The sequence below is a fragment of the Lithobates pipiens genome, unplaced genomic scaffold (genome assembly GCF_037356315.1).
Source record: "Lithobates pipiens isolate NorthernLeopardFrog02 unplaced genomic scaffold, aLitPip1_a1.2 Scaffold_23, whole genome shotgun sequence".
NCBI classification, from domain to species: domain Eukaryota; kingdom Metazoa; phylum Chordata; class Amphibia; order Anura; family Ranidae; genus Lithobates; species Lithobates pipiens.
In genome coordinates this window covers 317,006,315-317,029,277 of record NW_027507785.1, presented here as the reverse complement: position 1 = coordinate 317,029,277, position 22,963 = coordinate 317,006,315, and the positions used below count along the sequence as shown (strand labels likewise).

At 43.6% G+C, this 22,963-nt stretch overlaps 1 protein-coding gene across 7 annotated transcripts in view; it reads right to left on the bottom strand.

Moving 5' to 3' along the window:
- The window catches only part of DOCK7 (dedicator of cytokinesis 7), a 307,570-nt gene that overhangs the window by 37,791 nt on the left and 246,816 nt on the right, over nt 1-22,963 (bottom strand). For all 7 annotated transcript variants that reach the window (XM_077450575.1, XM_077450569.1, XM_077450571.1 and 4 more), the window contains 6 exons: nt 15,424-15,520; nt 9,334-9,468; nt 9,097-9,249; nt 6,074-6,232; nt 3,171-3,271; nt 2,797-2,989 (listed from right to left, as the gene is read on the bottom strand). In XM_077450575.1, coding sequence (XP_077306701.1) covers nt 2,797-2,989; nt 3,171-3,271; nt 6,074-6,232; nt 9,097-9,249; nt 9,334-9,468; nt 15,424-15,520 — 838 coding nt within the window. The remainder of the gene's footprint in view (nt 1-2,796; nt 2,990-3,170; nt 3,272-6,073; nt 6,233-9,096; nt 9,250-9,333; nt 9,469-15,423; nt 15,521-22,963) is intronic.

The window sequence follows — 22,963 nt, the reverse complement described above, 5'->3', positions numbered from 1 at the left end:
TCTGTGGCTTTTTGAATGTTAAGTCTTTAAAATGCCTGTGATAAGTAACAGTTATTGAGTTATAGTTAAAGAATCCTAAATCCACAGAACTGCTCCAGACTTGTGCCCAGGGGCGGACTGACCACTCGGCCACTGCCCGGGGGTGCCATCAGGGTTGCCAGCCTCAGTAAAACCAGGGACAGTATGTAAAAAGCTGTGTTTTTTTACATCTATCTCTGAGAAGTCCCTTACCTACATCCTTTTGGTCTAAAAATCCAGAGATTTTAGCTGCCCCGCCTCTCCAGTACCTTCTCAGCCAATAGAAACATGTCTGTGTATACTGTGTGATTGCATACTGTGTGGCCCCATAATCTCTGATTGCCTGGGGGCCCCATAATCTCCTTTGTCTGGGGGACCCATGAGTTGTCAGTCCGACCCTGCTTGGGCCTCACTGTCTGCCGACATCCAGGGTGCTAGCTGCATGCATGGTGTCCCCACCCAGGGACCACATCTCAGTGCATTTCACCAAAGTTGGCTTGATCACACAGCCAACGTTGGTGAAACGCGTTAAAGAGGAGTGGTCCCTGGGTGGGGACACCATGGATGCAGCAGTACTGTTGACAGCCACATAAAGCATATGGTAGAGCAGTGCGGCTTTCACTCATCTTAGAGCTGCAAGATTCTGGATAAAATGCGAATCACAAGTTTTTTGTATACAATAAAGATTAAGATTCTCAGCATAACATCATCTTTCACATTATACAAAAAAATTGGGATAACTTTACTGATTTATTTTTATTTTTTTTATTAATTGAAGTGTATTTTTTCCCCCAAAAATTACATTTGAAAGACCGCTGCACAAATACAGTTTGACAAAATATTGCAATGACCGCCATTTTATTTAGTCTCTGCTAAAAATATATATGTGTTACGGGAGTCACTTTGGGCAGGGGGGCCCATGGAACCCAGAATCCCTTGGGGAAGTTGGGAAACCCTTGTTTCAGCTCTCCATACACCTCCTATGTCTAAGTCACCCTGTGTCTCTAATAGGGGCACAGGGTGACCGAGAACCCAAGTCTGATCTGTACTAATCAGACTCACTGTACAACCACACCGGAATGTTGTATGTATGTATGTATGTATATGTATATATATATATATATATATATATATATATATATATATATATATTGTATATTGTCTCATACTATTGTGTGCTCTGTGGTGGGACATTTGGAGTGTGGCTGTATTTCACTGTTCTACTGTGTTTGTCTGCCTTGGGTATTATGGGATGTGTATGTAGATTAGGTGTAAGAGGGGAGGGGGCGAATTCCTCCAACAGCTCTCCCTGCTGATTGGACAGTCTACTGAGGAGAAGTTTGAATATCTCTGTGTACCTGTGTTGCAATAAACAGTTCCATGTTGCAGTTTTTGTAACTGAGCTAGTCTCGCCTGGTTCTCACAATATATGGGCTGTAATATCAGATATCTGAATTTTCAGACTGGAGGAAGCAATGTGCTGATGAAAGCACTCAAGCAGAGTGTGGGACCTTCCGTTCCAACATATATAATGTTTGGGGGTTGCAAGCAATATTTTAGCAAAAAATACTGATTTTAACTTGTAAGCAACAAGTGTCCGGAAAAGGACCTAATTTGCAGACTGAAGTCCATCCCTTTGATCTCTAAAAGAAAAGAACGATACAATGTTTCTTTTTATCTCTCTTTCAGCGCTGAACATGTTGTTGATAAACATTGCCAGCTGCTTTTTTTTGGAGATGAATTGTGTATCTCATTTCATCTATACCTTTTGGTGGTATTGAATTACATAGTTACATAGTAGGAGAGGTTGAAAAAAAAAAAAGACACAAGTCCAACCTATGTGTGTGATTATATGTCAGTATTACCTTGTATATCCCTGTATGTTGCGTTCGTTCAGGTGCTTATCTAATAGTTTTTTGAAACTACCAATGCTCCCCGCTGAGACCACCGCCTGTGGAAGGGAACTCCACATCCTTGCCGCTCTTACAGTAAAGAACCCTCTAAGTAGTTTAAGGTTAAACCTATTTTCTTCTAATTTTAATGAGTGGCCACGTTTTCTCCCTATTGTGGGGTCACCAGTACGGTATTTATAAATTAAAATCATATCCCCTCTCAAGCGTTTCTTCTCCAGAGAGAATAAGTTCAGTGCTCGCAACCTTTCCTCATAACTAATATCCTCCAGACACTTTATTAGCTTAGTTGCCCTTCTTTGTACTCGCTCCATTTCCAGTACATCCTTCCTGAGGACTGGTGCCCAGAACTGGACAGCATATTCCAGGTGCGGCCGGACCAGAGTGGAGATTTTAACAGTAATACCATTCACACAGACCATTAGTCATTGTCTAAAAATGTTTACTAACAAATCTCATGCGATTATGGTTTGTATAAAGGTAAATTGGAGTTAATTAGAATTTTTTTATGCACTCATAGAAGGAGGGGTGGTCCTTTCTATGTTTGCAAAATTACCCTTTTATGTCATGCAAAAACATTCTGGCACATTCAGGGATCTGCAGGTCCATAGGGATACCCAGAAGACAGTTGTTATGGTACCATATATTGGGAAGGCCCAGGACAAGTGAGATGAGGTAGTTGACTGCCAACCAGAATTCATGAACATAGTGGGGTTATACAGCCACTTTAATTGTAATATGTGGCTCCCATACTTGTTTGTAACAGTGTAGCACAGCTTTCGTTTAGAACTCTGAAGGAGTTTTTAATTAGGTCCCTTTTGCTGTCTCCTAAGGCCTAAGTGCCCGGGAACGCCTTTGATGTTCTTACCTGGAAGGTGACGCAGCCCACGGGAAGATACTTGCGGTCCTCCAGCATGCTGAGATATTCTGCCACCAGGGCAGCTGAATGTACAAGGCACTGCGCCGATTCTGCATGATTGCCCCTCTCTGAGTGTTTCCCAGCCATATTCTGCAGCCAAGTCAACCGCAAGTCTGGCGATGTCTGGTATCCCTTCGCAATTCTATCAGAAGGAGAAAAAAAGAGGTTAAGATACTTTAAAAAAATAAAAATGAAAACAAATGGTGACTGCTCATATACTGAAACAAACTTGGCTTTATACACTCAGCTAGGCTGATGATACAGAGACACAGCCGGCCACAATGGCTGACTATAAGTCTGCGATGACTTCTTGTTATGCCTACCTGTACATCAGATCAATCAGCATCTCTGGATCTTCTTGGTGCTCCTTCATCTTCACCGTGTCCGACAGGATCATGTGGAGGTTGAACACCAAATCCTGGACCTAAAAACAAAGGACAGCAAAGCAAAAGAAAAATGTAAGTGGAACTTCAGCAAACTGAAAAAAAAAAACACAGAGGAAACACATGTATACCTTCTGGTTTACCTGCTAAGGTCATTGTAATTTTGTTCTGACAGTTTACTGACTCGCACGCCATTGCCGTACCATAAAACCTAAAAGATCTCAGGCACTTCCAGGATGACCTGCCTGACCGATTGACAGGTGTGGTGATACTTATTGACTGTACATGAACAATGATATGTAGACAACTAGGGATTACTTGTGATGAGCGTATCTCATATCTGGATATGTGAGTTTCCAATTGTAACTAGGATAATAAAGCACGTCCTAATACTACACTTAGAAGGACAATTTCCCTAATTTTTGATTTACCATTACAGAGACTGCTTCAGCTTTCGGGTTCACAGCCAAAAAAGTGAAAAAAGGACATCTATTATTGCGACTTCTCAGGGACTTTTGTAATACTATTGTTTTTACTACTGATTTTTATTGCTATTCCCTTGGTGGTGCCCTTTTACCCATTTGGTCATCCACCGCTTTGCCATCATAATTTTGGTTATGCAGTTTATTGACTCGCACACCATATAGCCTAAAAGATCTCTCATTTACTTCCTGGAAGACCTGCCTCCTCACTGGACAGGTGTGGTGATGACTGATCATGTATAAAAGATATGTGGACACCTGACAATCCCATGTACTCATGTCAAGTATGTGGGCCAACATGAAATGATTGCATTCAGGTGCTTCCACTGAAGGGTACTTTAAATGCAGCAGCAAATGCACCAGCTTAATAAAAATATTTAAACAAATGGACACTTCCAGTATTGTGGTTACCGTTTGAGGAAGGTCGTATTCTGTTCTAACATGACTGTATCCCTGCGGACAAAACCAGCTGCAGGATATCATGAGTTAGGTATGGAGGAACTGAAGTGGCCTACACAGAGCCCTGACCTCAACCCTATTGAACACCTTTGGAATAAATTGGAATGCCAATTGCAAGACACCATGCAAAGACATTTTATAGAATTCAACCTTGGAACAGAAGACAACTTTCCCCAAACTGTTAGCACAAGGTTGGATTCTCTAAAATGTCTTTGTATGGTGTCTTGCAATTGGCATTCCAAAGGTGCTCAGTAGGGCTCCATGTAGGCCACTTGAGTTCCTTCACCCCAAACATATCCAATCATGTTGGAACAGAAAAACTGTTAGCACAACATGACTGTATCCCCGTGCACAAAGCTGGCTTCATAGAGACATGGTTTGGGGAGTAGGGTGTGGAGGAACTCAAGTGGCCTACATGGAGTCTAGACCTCAACCCTACTGAACAGTTTTAGGATGATATGGAACACGCACTGTGTGCCAGTTCTTCTCGAACATCATGAGTTAACAGAACTCAAAAATTGTCTTTTTGATTGAATTATGGCAAAATTCCACAGTCACTCCAAAATCTTGGAAAATCTGCCCAGAGGAGTGGATAATTTTATAGCCACAAAGGGTGGGCAACTCAATATTAATGCCCGTGGTTTTGGAATGGGATGGTCAGGTGGACATGTTTTTGAACAGCAGGGGACATGAGAGGGGACACATGTTTATGCAAATAAAGGTTCTTACTAAGGGATGGGGTGCTAGCTTTGTGCAAGAGGCATGGAAGTCACAAAGCAGGCTGAAGAGAATTGCAAAATTGTAGGCAGGTCAAACTTTTCAGATAAGTGTATTACAGCTGTGTATTACCCCCATAGCAGCAGAGGCTACACGTCATCACTCTTCTCAAAGCGCACAGAAGAATCCACAAAGCTAGTGCTCCATGCTTGTACCCAAAAAATATTCTTTAATTGCTGTGCCATAAGCGGGAGTATAACAGGGGGTCAGGATCGTGCAAAGATCTTTCCACAAGCACCCCTAGTACAGACCTCCCCCTTCCCCACACCGGTATAGCTCCTCCCAGTAGAGATCTCCTTCCTAGCATAAATTCCAACAACCTCCCCCCCCACCCACATCAACAGTACAGCTCCCCTAGTACAGACCTCCCCCTTCCCCACACCGGTATAGCTCCTCCCAGTAGAGATCTCCTTCCTAGCATAAATTCCAACAACCACCCCCCCCCCACATCAACAGTACAGCTCCCCCAGAACAGATCTCCTTCCCGGTACAGATTCCACCAACAAACACACGCACATACCACCAGTACAGCCGCCCCCCCCCCCCTTTCATGAAATCCACTCTTTAGATCAGTGGTGTCCAGACAGTGGCCCTTTGCTTGCCTATATCTGCCCCTTGGGGTAATATTCCTCTCATCGTTACAAGGCATTATTTCCTCCTACTGACACCAATGGTGATCCATTCTTTCCACTGACACCAACAGTGGGGCGTAATTCCTCTCACTGATAACAGTAGTAACCAAGTCAGAGGCATTTTCTACTACCAGTGGTCATAGTGGGCCACTGGCCGTCCTAGAGTCTGAAGCACAGTAAACTGTCTCTTCGGTTAAAAAGTTCTGAGACCCCTGCTTTAGATCAAGCATTTCAGAGCGAGGTGAAGACCTCCCTAATCTATGTCATGAGACCTGAGCAGAAAGGAGCTAAAGAGATCCCTCCCTGGCTCTGAACTGCCTTTGCCTGTCCCTGTCTCTGACAGATGGCTGCAGTGGCTGGGAGGGTTTGGACCCACCTACCCCCCCCCCCCCCCCCCCCCAGAAACATCTTAAATTCATTTTAAAAAGGAATAATGACGATACGATGGAAGTCCTGGGCACCTTCCACAGGAATATTAGAATTTCAGAGTGACCTGGTCAGGAAAAGTCGTCTCTCGAAGCTCCAGATCTTCCTCTGCGTAGGTTAATATCGTTTTCAGAGAGCGACGTAAAAATTCCTCATTAAAATTCTGAGATGTCCCAACCAGGGAAGACAGGGACATGGTGACTTGCATCTTTACACGTGCAAAATTCTGAAAAAAAAAAAAAAGAAAGAATAAATATAAATTTCAGAGACACGTACAGGGGGGGGTTGCTGCTACTAGCGTCCTACAAGACGCAGCTAGGGTGAAAGGTTGGATAGTTCCACAGTGAAAGTGTTCATGTCCTTCTCAGTTACAATGTCTTTCCCCTTCTCTCTCTCTTTTTCTTTCTGCACAAATCACCATCCCCTAGAATTTATATTTCCTTCTCTTCAATGTGAAAGTATGCTGGTTAGGCACACATTTAACCCTTTGATCGCCCTAGATGTTGAACCCCTTTCCCAGTCAGTGTCATTAGTACAGTGGCAGTGCATATTTTTAGCACTGAACACTGTATTAATGTCACTGGTCCCCAAAAAAGCGTCAGATTATTTGCAACAATATCGCAGTCCCACTCGAAGTTGCTGATTGCCGCTGTTATCTAGAATAGGAAAAATAAAATAAAAACTCCCGTATATATACACCAGACGCTTGAACTTTTGTGGAAACCAATCAATATATGCTTACTGGGATTTTACCAAAAACATGTAGAAGAATACAGATCAGCTTAAAGCATATCTAGAAGGTAAAACTTATTTTTTTTTGTTTTTTGTTTTGGATAGAGTGGAGATTGTTTAAAACGCCTGGCAGTTTTTATTGCTGTCTGTGCCTCCTTTAAGAAGATTCGCCACCTCTATTTGTCCTGTTTACCGGTATCATTGAAAGGGAAAGTAAAAAAAAAAAAAAAAAAATTTGGGGTTGTCCCCCCAGAAATGTAAAAAAGAAGGGAAATCGTCCAATGTGGACACTAATTCTGGTGACCTGGGTGGGTCCCCAATGATTTCCCCTAATTTGCAGGGATTTTCTCTGACTTCCTGTTTGGTTATGGGACAGGAAATGAAGAGAAATCTCCCCAACGTGACACAGATGGCGAAAAAAAAAAAAAAATCTGATAGGGGTTATAACCCTTGCTTGCTCTATCTCAAATTAAATAAAAGGTTTTGCCTGTAGTTCAGTTTTAAATTTTTTGAAGAAATTTTATTTTTCACATTTTTTTATTAGATATGTTTTTATAGCAGAAAATTTTATATATATATATATATATATATATATATATTTTTTTTTTTTCAAAATAGTCTCTTTTTTTGTGTATAGCGAAAAAAAAAAAAAAAAAGAGGTGATCAAATACCACCGAAAGAAAGCTCTATTTGTGGGGTGGCGGAAAAAAATGACATAACTTTCATTTATACACATTACGACAGCGCAATTGTCAGTTAAAGTATCACAGTGCCGTATCGCCAAAAATGGACTGGTCATGAAGGGGGGCAAGTCTTTCAGAGGTCAAGCAGTTAAAGCCCAACCTATATATATATAAAATATATATATATATATATATAAAAATAACCTTTTATTTCTTTAGACTAGTCCCTCAAAGTAGCTCGAGCTACAATACTGTGCTTTAATGTGCCCACCACTTATTTAAAAGATATATCAATAAATGAACTCTAAACCGTTGACCCGTAGGGGCTTTTAAAGCATCGCCTATGGAAAATTTTGGGTAACGAAGTTCATTTTTTCACGGGCGCACACAATTTTAAAGTGTTTCTAAAAGGCTCGAGGTTTTTTTTTTACCTTCATGCATTCTATGCATTCTGTTCCGTTTGCAGCAGCCCCTCAAATACTTACCCGAGCCCCATCGCGATCCAGGAGATGTGAACGAGAGCCTTGACTCCCCGGGGACTCTACCTCCTCATTGGCTGAGACCATTTCAGCCAGTAAGCCAATGAGAAGACACTCTGTGTCTAAATGGACACACAGAACTGTGACTCGGCTCGGATGCCCCCCGCAGAGCAAGCAGTTTGGTCTGGGGGCACTTGGCGGCAGGGAGGGGCCAGGAGCGGCATGCAGAGGACCCAAGAAGAGGAGGATCGGGTCTGCTCTGTGCAAAAACCACTGCACAGAGCAGGTAAGTATGACATGTTTGTTATTTAAAAAAAAATCTTACATCTCACTTACCACAAGATTTTGATAGAGCCCTTTTACATTTATTATATATCCTTAAAAACTCTTGTACATTTGTTGTTTACCTTTATTCGATTACGTACTCCCTTTTTTAACTGTTAATTTATTTCTATATATTTGAATATACTTTTTTATGTATAAGCTCTATGAGCCGGGCCCTCCTGTCCCTTCTGTATTGTACTGTAATTGTGCTGTCCTCCCTCTACATTGTAAAGCACTGTGTAAACTGTTGGCGCTATATAAATCGTGAATAATAATATTATATATATATATATGTGTGTGTATGTTTTGTACAGATTTTTTTTTCTTGAAAACAATAAAAATAATGAAAAATAAATAAAAATCCCTTTAAATGTTGACATGTTGAGTATATTTTTACGTGGCATAGCCTCATCTTTTATATTTTTACTATAAAATTTCAACTTGATAAATCATTGCGTTAATATCACATAAGATAAAAATTTGGGGACTACTAAAATATTTATCTTATGTGATATTAACGCAATTTTTTTTTATCACATAAGTTAAAAATTTGGGACTACTAAAAAAAAAAAAATTCTTCAGGGTTGCTGCTTTTGAAATATATAATGTTTTGGATTATTAATCTCAGATTTAAAATGATTTTTTTACACGTGTGCAATAAAAAAAACGCAAAAATGTCTCTTGCAGTGAAAGGGTTAACATATGTTTTTTATTGATAGACCCTTTAACACAAGCTCTGTAAATTATTTATTTTCTTCATGTTGATATTGCTGTAACAAAAAATATTGTAATATTTTGTCTTCAAAATGTAATGTAATGGTCTGCAAAAGAAAAAAAAATAAATAAAATTGGTACAAGATAAGTGAACTCACGTTTCCAATCTCAAAGTTCTGTCTCATGAGCAGGTAGAGGGAGGCGCTGGCGTGGGAGCGGATGGTGCCGATGCTGCTGCTGCAGTGTCTGAGCAGGCGAAGGCAGAGATCCGCGCACTGCTCCGTCTCTTCTTCAAACAACAGCTCCGGAAACTGCAGGAACAGATAATAGACTGGGGTGACTTATAACAACTTATAAACTTGCCGAAAAACACTCACCTTGTGCAGTCATCCTACCTTAGAGACCAGGGCTCTCTGTGTGGCAAAGCAGTGCTGCAGGTAGAGGGCGCTCTGGTTGCAGGCCATACTGTGCAGTAGAGTCTTCAGCACCCCACCCAGGATACTCTCTTTGGATTCCGTCATTGAGACAGTCTGTGCAAGAGAAACAATCCTTATTAAGCCCAAACCCTTCCCAAATAGACTGTTTAAGTTTGTGGTTAAGTAGAGTAATGTTTGGTCTCCCATCCTATCTTCAAATCCCAACCCCAGCTGTGCCAGGTCTAGGTTTTTTTTTTAACTTAAGTAAAGCATACGGAAATACAGAAACCACCAAAACGATGTGTATAAAATTAAGCAATCCAAATATTTGACAAAGTGAACAAACACCACATTGTAGTAGAAGAAGGGTCAAGGAAAGAAGGGACAAAAGAAAGAAGGGTCAAGGAAAGAAGGGTCAAGGAAAGAAGGGTCAAGGAAAGAAGGGTCAAGGAAAGAAGGGTCAAGGAAAGAAGGGTCAAGGAAAGAAGGGTCAAGGAAAGAAATTTGCAGTTCTGCCATGGGTAGCTACCCAGTAGTAGAGGGGGCTGCGGTGAGCCAATGGCCATTGTATACAAAAGAGTGTTCAGCAAGGTGAGCTCGTTCTTGAGGAGTGAGTTGCGATGTCACAAAAGAGTCCCATCTGCTGTGGAAGCGCTGATTGGCCTTGTTGAGGGCTAGATTGGCGTTAATTCTGTCACGGAATAGAAGTTGCAGGAGATCTCTATTGACCTGAGTGACTGAGGGTGTGGAAGCAGTTGGCTAATATGGCCCGTTGTGCCAGCAGGAGGCAGATCAAGGCCCATTCTTTGCCTTGCGGGCCAGGAGCATTTGACCAAGGAAGTAGTGTAGGATCCCAATATCCGAAGATAAGTAGTAAAGGGTCTTTGGGTAGCTTTAGCAGTGTAATCCTAAAGATGAAGGCCAGGATCTGGTCCCAAAACGCAGAGATAAAGGAGCAAGTCCAGTAACGGTGCGCGAGAGAGGGCTTAGGTTGGTGGCACAGAGGGCATAGCGAAGACGGGGTAGAGTGTGGTTGTTTGGCAGGAAGAAAAGGGATATGCGCCCGGTGAGCGATTTTTAATTGCGTTTCCCTCCAGGATTCATTTGGAACCAAATTGTAGACAGTGCAGAGGCCTTGAAGGATCTTGTCCACTATGTCTTCCTCCGGGAAGTCTTTTGCCCAATTGGACACCGAGGATGAATCCAAAGAAGGTGTCGTTTGTACGAGTAGAGGCTTATAGATATCCGAGATTTTGTAAGAATCTTTCTGTAGAAGTGTCTCGAGGAATGATGATGTGAATCTCGTGGATGCGACTCTGCAGGTTTTGTGGAGAAAGCTGAGACATTGGCCATAGTGAAAAGCGGAGGTAGTGGTGAGAGAGAATCAAGCAGCTAGAGTACGGAAAGGCAATGGTTGACCAGTATCAGGATCACAAAGGGAGAAGGTGGCGAGACCCTTTTCCTGCCAGGATTCATAAGGTATGTGTTCCAAACCTGGAGAAAAGCTCGGGTTGCCTTGTATCGGGAGGAATTTCGAGATGAAGGGGGAGAGTCGGAGGCTTTTCCTTACCTCCCTCCAGGCTATAGCAGTGTCTCTCAACAGAAGGTTATGTTGATATGGTGTTGGTAGAGATTTCCACTTACAGTGGAGAAGGGCTGTTAGGGAGTAGGGGTGGACCATTTCAGCCTCCAGTTGATAGTTAGAACATTTGGACTTTTGGGTTATCCAGTCCAGACCTACCCTCAAAAGACAAGCAAGGTTATACATTCTAAGGCTCGGGAGACTAATACCGCCTTCGGTCCTGGGAAGATGAAGTTTCGAGAAGGCTATGCATGGTCGCTTGTTTCGCCATATAAATTTTGATATCGCAGAATTCAACAATTTAGAGTCTTTGTGTCTTATAAGTAAAGGTATTGTCTGGAGAGGGTATAGCAGGTGTGCGAAACTGTACATTTTTCCCAAATGGCATCTTCCCAGGAGCGAGAGGGGCAGATCCATCCAGTTGTCTAATTCCTGGGTGATTTTGGAAAAAAGTGGGGGGTAATTCAGGTGGTAGAGAGAGGAAGGGAGTTTCCCTATTTTGACTCCCAGGTATGTAATATGGGACTTGGCAATAGTAAAGATGGAGTTTTGAACTCAGGCTGGTGGGGGGAGGGAGCCTAGGGGCAGAATCTCGCTTTTGGAGTAGTTTATGCGCAACCCTGAGCATTTTCTGAACAAATCAAAGGTGTGTTTTATTGTGGGCATGTCTGAGGAAGGGTCAGCAGAGAAGATGAGGACATCATCCGCAAAGAGAGACGTCCTCAATTCCTGCTCCCCTATTTGTATGCCATGCATCGGGGCTACCTTTAACAGATATCTAGAGAGTGGTTCCATAGCTAAATTAAAGAGAAGTGGTGATAGGGGCAACCTTGTCTTGACTGGCTTGCCATGGTTTTACATAAAATGGGATTCTCTGGCCCTTTCCTTCACCTAATAAATTCCATGTACACCTCACCTGCAGCTAGATTAGTAGCCGCTGGCCTCCTCTCAAACGAATTTCGCCTCCTTTGTGGAGGCGAAATTCGTTTGAGAGGAGGCCAGCGGCTACTAATCTAGCTGCAGGTGAGGTGTACATGGAATTTATTAGGTGAAGGAAAGGGCCAGAGAATCCCATTTTATGTAAAACCATGGCAAGCCAGTCAAAGTTTACATTGTCAAAAGCCTTTTCGGCATCAAGAGTGACAATGGCATAGTCACCCTTTGGATTGCATCTGGCATGTTCTAGCGCCATCATCACCTTTCTGATATTTATCGTTGCCGTTCTGCCTTTCACAAAGCCAGACTGGGCAGGATGGATTAGAAAAGGAATGATGTTGGCCAGTCTTGTGGCTACAATTTTAGAAAGAATCTTAACATCAAGGTTCAGGAGTGAGATGGGTCTGTACGATCCAGGTTCCTGGGGGTCTTTCCCTTTCTTTTCTAGTAATTTAATTATTGCCTGATTGCCCGTGGGAAGGTAGGGGCCACCAGACCACATACGTCGATAGACATTTTGAAGAGTGGGTGTCAGGAGAGGGTTCAGGGATTTGTAGAATTTGCCTGTTAGGCCATCTGGGCCAGGCGCTTTAGAGGAGGCTAAATTTCGTATCGTGGCAGTTATTTCCGTAAGAGAGATAGGGGCATTAAGGGATTCTAATTGGGAGGGAGATATTTGTGTCAGAGTCACTTTGTCTAGGAAGTCGCACGCCGTGGGTTTGTCAATGGGATCGGCAGCATATAACGTAGAATAATAGCGCAACATGGCCGAGTTTATGCCTTTTTGCGTGGTCGTGACAGAACCATCTGGCTCACGGATGGAGGGGATGATAGTTGTGCGGTAGGTTCCCTTGCTAAGACGGGCTAGGAGCTTACCTGCCTTGATTCCAAATTTATGGAGAGTGGCGTTTAGGTATGCTCTCTTGGTCGATTCCAAGGTGTCTGCCCAGGTGTCAAAGGATTGTTTTGCTAATTGCCAAGCAGCCCGGTTTTCAGGGGAGTCATGAGCGTATAGTGCTCGTTGAGCCATGTGAAGTCTGGAGCTGGAGGTGTTGTAGTTGAGGTGTGCATTTTTCTTAAAGGACAACGCATACAAAATGATGCGACCCCCGAGAAAAGCTTTCCCCGCATCCCAGAATAGATTTGGGTCGTCAGCGTGTGTCGCATTCGTTTGCGTGTAAAACTGCCATTCTTTAGTGATATAAGTTTGGAAATCCGCATTGTGTTGGAGGAAGGAGGGGAAACGCCAAATTTTAGGGTTGGGGTGTATGTCAGGGGTCTCTAGGGACACAGATATGGGAGCGTGATCAGAGATGGCTATATCGTGTATCTCTGCTTCTGGGATTAGAGGAAGTAAATTGTCGGAGCAGAATAGATAATCTATCCTCGTGAAGACATGATGTGGGTGCGAGTAAAAGGAGAATTCTCTATCGGTCGGGTGGTGAAATCGGCCTAGGTTTTTAGCTGGACTGTTGCTGTCATTATTTTAAAGAGGAGCTTTACTCCTTCTTCTGCCAACCCCCTTTAATTATGGGTTCTCATTAAAAAAAAAAGACATACTCCCTCCGCAGCAGATCCAGCATTGTCCTGCAGCTATCCACTGTTCAGGCGTGACAGCCAGTGTCCCCCACCACCATCTTGGTCCTCTTCAGCTGGCTGCCTCTTCAGGTTCAGAGACAGCCAGGCCCTGATGGCACAAACAGTTCCACCCCCCCAGTCACTGTGTGTCTAAAAACTCAATTTGAGGAGTAAAGTTCCACTAGAAGTTCCTTCTATACAGTATATCCAGTAACAGATGCAGGACCCCCATAATTTATAATGCCGCAAGTATGAATAGTGTCACAATACGTTTAGTTGAATAGCCAAGCACAGCCTGCCACTTCCATGATGGGGTTGAGCATCTCCTTATCAGGGTGATAGAGAGAAGTGAGTCTACAGGTATACATTTTGGGTAAACCTGCTCTTCCATTTCCGACCAATACTGGAATTTCAAAAGTAGATCCTGGTGCTCCCAAGGACTTCATTAGTGAGGTACAACACCAGAATTTTATGTTCTGTCCTACTGGCCCATCTGTACAATAAAAAGTTATAGGGTCTCCCTCTCCTCGTGTTGGACCTTCTTATGAAGTTGTGTGTGCAGAGGGTGTATCAAATATTTCTAGTGTTAAAGTGGAAGTAAACCCCTTTTTTGGGACTTGTACCTACAGGTAAGCCTATAATAGGGCTTGCACTGTTCAGGAGATATTCACACTGCATGCAAACAGTGACATCACCGGCGAATGCGCTCTGAAGGGACGGCATACCCGTGCTTTCCCTTCAGAGCCCCGTGTCGCGGTCCGTGACTCCTGCGCACATGCACGGGAGTGACGTCATTGCCGCGTGGCCAATCAGACAGCCAGAGGACATGGAAGGAAGACCAGGTGAAGATGGAAGTGCCTTCAGCAGTGACAGCACACTGCTGGGGGGCTTTCGTTCTAAGGTAAGCATTTCATAATGTGCTGGTTTGCATCACATAGTAGCACATTATGCCTTGACCTTGCAGGGTTTTATATTGCAAAGCTTGCTAGATAGGGTATATAACAGTGGCGTCCCCTCCATTAGGGGCGCCGCCCTCCTAATCCATGCATCCGGCCCCTAAACTACATGCAGGCCGCCAGACACATGGATTCCAATTTTTTTTTTTTTTTAAATCACGCCATTAGAGTCAGAGGCTCTAATTGGCTTCAAGAAAGGGTGGGTTTGGGGCACAGAGCACTGTGCCCCAAGCCCACCCAGTTGTGTGATAATAGCGAATTAATATTCGCTACTGTCTTACTGATTCTCCTCCCGACCAATCAAGGAAGCAGGTCCTGAGACCCAATTGGCCGAGAGGAGGGGGGGGGCAATGGGTGTCTTGTTTGCTCCCCCCCCCCAAAAAAAAATATACAACACCACCAGCCGCCACTGGTATACAGTATAACAGTGTGCAGAGAAAGCGTAGAAGAACACAGAGGGTGCATAGGCCTAGCGCATTATCCTCAATACAGGTTTTATTTAATAAAAATGGAGGTGAATATACTCACAAACCTCTTCGTGATTGGTCACTGCCAGCTGACGCGTTTCAAAGGGACATCCCTTCTTCCTCAGAGCTTAACGGGGTTAAGCTCTGAGGAAGAAGGGATGTCCCTTCGAAACGCGTCAACTGGCAGTGACCTTTTGTGAGTTCCTCTGGAGAACTTCATCTGTGACTAGATGCTGGTATTTTGATGACTATTCATTTTGCAAGATTTTCCTGTTCGGTTTGTGAGTAGTTTTCTTTTGTATCCTTTTTAATAAATATCATCCAAAGAATAATGCACAAGGCTGGTGTGCCCTCTCTCTTTTTTTATTCCTGATTTTTAGGGTTCCCCACTCTTGAGGGCAGCAAGGCCTGGGTCATTATATTACCGACTGGTGGTTCGCTCGTGCGCAGGAGTGTGTCTTTTTTGTATATAAAATATCTTATTTCTCTTATGAAGTTGGGCATCACACTATCTCAGTCTTGGACTTTTTGTACGGTTGTCGTTTCTCACCTGTACAACGATCTCCAGGGTATCCAGAATGATGAGATTGGCCTCCGTAGCCAAATTTCCATCTATCAAAGCCTCATGTTCCAGCTCTGCCCGGGACCTAGCATGAGAGAGCACACATTGCCCCATTATGAACGGAAGAACCACAAATTATTATAGATGACAGTATAAAATAACAAGACATTGACTGAGCTTTACAGGACTCATCACCGCTCTTTTCCCTTTCAGGCGGAGTTGTGGCCTACAACACAATTTATGAAGTATGAAAAGCCTGCAGGTAACATTCACAAAGATGTACTTCAGCATTTCTGTAACCGGAAACACACTGTTGTCAAAAATATTGGGACACCCGCCTTTACACGCACATGAACTTTAATAGCATCCCAGTCTTAGTCCGTAGGGTTCAGTATTGAGTTGGCCCGCCCTTTGTAGCTATAACAGCTTCATCTCTTCTGGGAAGGCCTTCCACAGGGTTTAGGAGTGTGTCTATGGGAATGTTTGACCATTCTTCCAGAAGAACATTTGTGAGGTCAGGTGCCGATGTTGAACGAGAAAGGTCTGGCTCGCAGTCTCCGTTCTAATTCATCCCAAAGGTGTTTTCTTGGGTTGAGGTCAGGACTCTGTGAGGACCCAGTCAAGTTCCTCCACCACAAAGTCACTCATCCATGTCTTTATGGACCTTGCTTTGTGCACTGGTCCAAATCATTTGGTGGAGGGGGGAATATGGTGTGGGGTTGTTTTTCAGGGGTTGGGTTTGGCCCTTAGTTCCAGTGAAGGGAACTCTTCAGGCGTCAGCGTATGCAGACATTTTGGACAATTTCATGCTCCCAACTTTGTGGGAACAGTTTGGGGACGGCCCCTTCCTGTTCCAAGATTACTGCGCACCAGTGCACAAATCAAGGTCCATAAAGACATGGATGAGCAAGTTTGGGGTGGAGGAACTTGACTGGCCTGCACAGAGTCCCGACCTCAACCTGATAGAACACTTTTGGAATGAATTAGAGTGGAGACTGCAAGCCAGGCCTTCTCGTCCAACATCAGCGCCTGACCTCACGAATGTGCTTCTGGAAGAATGGTCAAACACTCCCATAGACACACTCCTAAACCTTGTGGACGGCCTTCCCAGAAGAGTTGAAGCTGTTATAGCTGCAAATGGTGGGCCAACTCAATATTGAACCCTACGGACTAAGACCGGGATGCCATTAAAGTTCATGTGCGTGTATATAAAGGCAGGTGTCCCAATACTTTTGACAATATTTTAAAACTCACCTCCAGGAAGAAATAAGCACCAGCTATGTAATCAAAACCTTCCACACTGCTAACATAAATAACTGAATTTGTCATCAAATAAGCTTCCTAAATCATCGGAGAAAGGCAGCTCTCTGAGCCAATCAGGGCTCTATTGCTGTGGAGCGTGCTGTCAGTTTAACAAAGGAAACATGTATACAGGAGGAGGAAGCACAGCAAAAGTCTGCCACTGCATTTCTGCTCCTTCACTGTCCAATCAATCAGCGAGGGGCAAGTCCTTGACCAAGGCTGTTCTGCTCTATAGTGAGTTGGATGTACAGTATGATCAAAATAACCAATTAAGTGAAAAATGTATATATCTGTATTTCAGCTCTGGTCCGAATTTAATGACCTGAATCATTGAGAAACTTTTTTTTTTTTTTTTTTTTTTTAACCCACCAGGCTCCAAAAAAAGCATCGGAGCATTTGCTATCACTTTTTCTTCCTTCAACTCCAATATTTTTCTCTCCACTGCAGCGCGTTGTGTTACTCCATGCTAAAATGCATTGCACAAAAATGCAACGTATCCTATTTTCTTTTAGCCATAAGACATAAGGCAAATAGTCTTCCTGTTTCATTGGGACTGCTTTGGGCAACGTTGCCCAAACGCAGCTGACTGAGCCCTAAGGGAAAATTGTTCTCCAAGTTAAGAAACGCTACATATTTGTGAATGATAAACAATCTGTTAAATCTGAATTCCAGGTGTGGCTTTATTTGTATCCAACTTGGACCAACGCGAGTATGCACATGCCATAGCTGAGGGATCCCTGTGGAAGTTGGAAATCACTGCAGTGGTTGCTGTTACTATATCAATCCTCGCCGTCTTCCAGGTCACATGCCAAACGGCTGTCCTGCTGCACAGTAACCACAGAGGGTCACTAGCTCAACATGGGTGCATTTTATAAAACAATGTATTTTTTCACAATGAATGCAAGGTGTTCTCTGATTGGATGAGGTGATGGTTGTGGAATAGTGCCCCAACATCGGCGTCAGGAATTAGTGCCCCATCGTTGGTGTCAGTGGGAGGAATCGTCTGCCTCAGCGGCAGGAATAGCACCCCATCGTCGGCCTCAGCGGCAGGAATTCGTGCCCCATCATTGGTGTCAGTGGGAGGAATAGTGCCCCATCATTGGTGTCAGTGGGAGGAATAGTGCCCCCTCAATGGCGTCAGTGGGAGCAATTAGCGCCCCCTCAATGGCGTCAGTGGGAGCAATTAGCGCCCTATCTAAGGTCTCAGCCGCAGGAATAGCGCCCCATCGTTGGCGTCAGTGGAAGGAATTAGTGCCCCATCAATGCTGGTGTTACTGAAAGGAATGGTGCCTCATTTCTGGTGTCAGTGGGAGTAGTGCCTCATATCAGTGTGAGGAATAGTGCCCCAAGGGCCGCATGAAGGCAAGCTAGGGACGGCATCCGGCTCGTGGGTCACAGTTTGGGGACCACTGCTCTATAGGACAGCAAGGCTCACTGTAGTAGCACCGGCTACTACAGTGACTCTCTAACAACACAAGATCCTAGCGCTTTAAAAGATACTGGTGTGTCCTTTTCAGTTCAGTCTGTATTGTTCATTAAAATAAATTCAAAACAGTTTTTATCAAAGAAAGATGTTTTTTAAAAAAGTTATCTGAGAAAACAGTACTTGGAATTTGCTGAAAATCCAGAAAGGTTGCTTTGCTGCTTCTTTAGAGTGAAGTCATCTCATGAATAGGATACCAATAAAGGAATATATAGAAGAGCGCCAAATCAGTAAAAAGTACATTTATTTTATACAATTAATAAAAGTCTCACTTACATCAATAATTATTATTGTCCTCCGTTTGATAGTCAAATCACTGTTCCCTTTCGCTGGTGCTGTTACTGGATGAATCCTCCTCCACAGCGCGCTAGGGGAAGCTCTGCTGTGTTCTGTGATGCACAGAGACTCAGACTGGCTCGTAGGCAGCGTGTGACATCAGCCGGGGGGGGGGGTACCCAAAAGCACAACGCGTTTCTGAGCTTGCGCAAGCCTCGTTCGGGCATGCGTGCTCCTTTCTCAAGTGCAGGTATTTACCTGAACACAGCAGAGCTTCCCCTAGCACGCTGTGGAGGAGGATTCATCCAGTAACAGCACCAGCGAAAGGGAACAGTGATTTGACTATCAAACGGAGGACAATAATAATTATGGATGTAAGTGAGACTTTTATTAATTGTATAAAATAAATGCACTTTTTACTGATTTGGCGCTCTTCTATATATTCCTTTATTACTACAGTGACTCTCGGCTTCCCCGGGGATCCCACATGTGTAGAATATGTAAAGTTACATTGTTCCAAGCTGGAGCCAAGAAATTAGGCAAAAATATTCCTGGAATTCCGCTTTAATATGTGACTATTGCACTCTCAGGTCGGAGTGGCCCTCACCGCCTTGCAAGCTTTTCATTGTAAGTTCAGCGCCGATGGCCGAATTCTAAAATTGTAGGAAATAAGTCTGCCGTACTCATAGCTCGCTTATGGTATCACACCAAATTAACGAGAGCAGCCATGAGCACCACAAACCATTTTCCTGGTTTTGGTTCTTATAAATAAATCACATTTAAAGAAAACAATCACAGCCGAAAGGAAGACACTCTGAGAAGTGCACGTAATGTCAGACATGCAGACGGTATTAGTGGGTAATCAATACATTGTCACAATACAGGACAATCACTATTCAGATGTGTTATTGACAATTATGAACAATGTGCACACAGGATTACAGACTTCCCCACCCCCACCTAAAAAGAATACAATGCATAAAAGCTTACTATAGATATTAGATAAGCTGTCATAAACAGGGGCACAATCCCATGATCACACATGGGGGGGGCACAATCTGACTGGTAGGGGTAAAATGTGGGGTAAGCACCATGTGCCCAGACCTCTATCCAATAAAAAAAAAATCTGTGGCCAGACTTAAAGCGGAGTTCCAACGTTGATTCAATTATTTTTTTCAAGAATTCGTACATTTATATCATGAAAATGTAGTGCCCGCCTCATTGGTGATGGCAACAAAGATCGCAATAATTAGCAGCGGCTAGCCACACTGACTCCTGGGAATATTGATCCATAGCTCCCAGGAGAAAATGCGCCACCGGATATGATGGCAATACTCGCGGGTGGCTGACACAGGAAACGCCATATAAATTAAAGGCTAAAAAGGTAACCCTTTGGGGAAAAAAAAAAACTATTTCCATTTGACATTGTACAGTGGGGAAAAAAAGTATTTAGTCAGCCACCAATTGTGCAAGTTCTCCCACTTAAAAAGATGAGAGAGGCCTGTAATTGTCATCATAGGTATACCTCAACTATGAGACACAAAATGTGGAAACAAATCCAGACAGCAATCACATTGTCTGATTTGGAAAGAATTTATTTGCAAATTATGGCGGGAAAATAAGTATTTGGTCAATATCAAAAGTTCATCTATAATACTGTTATACAGTGCCTTGCGAAAGTATTCGGCCCCCTTGAACTTTTCAACCTTTTGCCACATTTCAGGCTTCAAACATAAAGATATAAAATTTTTATTTTTTGTGAAGAATCACCAACAAGTGGGACACAATTGTGAAGTGGAACGAAATCTATTGGATAATTTAAACTTTTTTACCAAATAAAAAACTGAAAAGTGGTGCGTGCAAAATTATTCGGCCCCTTTACTTTCAGTGCAGCAAACTCACTCCAGAAGTTCAGCGAGGATCTCTGAATGATCCAATGTTGTCCTAAATGACTGATGGTGATAAATAGAATCCACCTGTGTGTAATCAAGTCTCTGTATAAATGCACCTGCTCTGTGATAGTCTCAGGGTTCTGTTGAAAGCGCAGAGAGCATCATGAAGACCAAGGAACACACCAGGCAGGTCCATAATACTGTTGTGGAGAAGTTTAAAGCCGGATTTGGATACAAAAAGATTTCCCAAGCTTTAAACCCCATCCCAATCCCAAGGAGCACTGTGCAAGCGATCATTTTGAAATGGAAGGAGTATCAGACCACTGCAAATCTACCAAGACCTGGCCGTCCCTCTAAACTTTCAGCTCAGACAAGGAGAAGACTGATCAGAGATGCAGCCAAGAGGCCCATGATCACTCTGGATGAACTGCAGAGAACTACAGCTGAGGTGGGAGAGTCTGTCCATAGGACAACAATCAGTCGTACACTGCACAAATCTGGACTTTATGGAAGAGTGGCAAGAAGAAAGCCATTTCTCAAAGATATCCATAAAAAGTCTTGTCTAAAGTTTGCCACAAGCCACCTGGGAGACACACCAAACATGTGGAAGAAGGTGCTTTGGTCAGATGAAACCAAAATCCAACTTTTTGCCCACAATGCAAAACGATATGTTTGGCGTAAAAGCAACACAGCTCATCACCCTCAACACACCATCCCCACTGTCAAACATGGTGGTGGCAGCATCATGGTTTGGGCCTGCTTTTCTTCAGCAGGGACAGGGAAGATGGTTAAAATTGAGGGGAAGATGGATGCAGCCAAATACAGGACCATTCTGGATGAAAACCTGTTGGAGTCTGCAAAAGACCTGAAACTGACAATGATCCCAAACATACAGCAAAATCTACAAAGGAATGGTTCACAAATAAACGTATCCAGGTGTTAGAATGGCCAAGTCAAAGTCCAGACCTGAATCCAATCGAGAATCTGTGGAAAGGGCTGAAAACTGCTGTTCACAAACGCTCTCCATCCAACCTCACTGAGCTCAAGCTGTTTTGCAAGGAAGAATGGGCAAGAATTTCAGTCTCTCGATGTGCAAAACTGATAGAGACATACCCCAAGCGACTTGCAGCTGTAATCGCAGCAAAAGGTGGCTCTACAAAGTATTAACGCAAGGGGGCCGAATAATTTTGCACGCCCCACTTTTCATTTTTTTATTAGTTAAAAAAGTTTCAAAAATCCAATAGATTTCGTTCCACTTCACAATTGTGTCCCACTTGTTGGTGATTCTTCACAAAAAATTAAAATTTTATATCTTTATGTTTGAAGCCTGAAATGTGGCAAAAGGTTGAAAAGTTCAAGGGGGCCGAATACTTTCGCAAGGCACTGTATATCTTTTGTTGGCAATGACAGAGGTCAAACATTTTCTGTAAGTCTTCACAAGGTTGGCACACACTGTTGCTGAATGAATGAATGAATGAAATACTTATATAGCGCACAATGCGAACTGAATCGCCTCTAGGCGCCGTGGCGAGCTTTGATCATCTGCTAAAAGAGGAAGGTCTTGAGTTTTTCCCTAAAAGCCAGGTGATTTTCTTCCAGGCGGATGTTGAATGGTAGAGCATTCCATAGCCGAGGCCCTTGGACAGCGAATCTTCGATCACCCTTGGATTTATACCGGGCTTTGGGCACGAGGAGGAGGTTTTTGTTGGCTGATCGAAGACTGCGGTTTGGTGTGTAATGATTTATTTTCTCCATGAGGTATTGCGGAGCTTCTCTATGCACGCATTTGTGGGTGAGGCAAAGGGTCTTGAACGTGATCCGATTTTTTACGGTTAGCCAATGTAAGCTCCTCAGTGAAGGAGAGATGGATTCCCAGGGTTTTTTCCTGTTATCAGCCTTGCCGCCGTGTTTTGGATCAGTTGTAATCGCGCAAGTTGATATTGTGGTAATCCTATGTAAAGCGAGTTTGCGTAGTCCAGTCGTGAATTAATGATTGTTCCAACTACCACTGCTTTGTCATTCTTTGGGATGAAAGGGATGAGTCTGCGAAGCATGCGCAGCAGATGGTGAGATCGACTGACTACAGATCCTATTTGCGCATCCATTGACATTTGTGCATCTAAAATAACCCCCGAGACTCTTCGCTTTGGTCTTTGGGGAGATAGTCTGCCCAAAGACGGTTGGTGGAGACCAGGAGGTTTTGGTTGCGGGCTTATGATTTGGGTGTAAGATAAGAAGCTCTGTCTTTGATTGGTTCAGCTGGAGGGAGTTGGTTGCTGGTATGTTTGCCTCCATGTCCTCCATGCAGATCTCCTCTAGAGCAGTGATATTTTGGGGCTGTCGCTGGGCAACACAGACTTTCAACTCCCTCCAAAGGTTTTCTATGGGGTTGAGATCTGGAGACTGGCTAGGCCACTCCAGGACCTTGAAATGCTTCTTACGAAGCCACTCCTTCGTTGGCTGGGGGGGGGGGGGTGTTTGGGATCATTGTCATGCTGAAAGACCCAGCCACATTTCATCTTCAATGCCCTTGCTGATGAGAGGAGGTTTGGCCCCATTCATTCTTTCATGTACA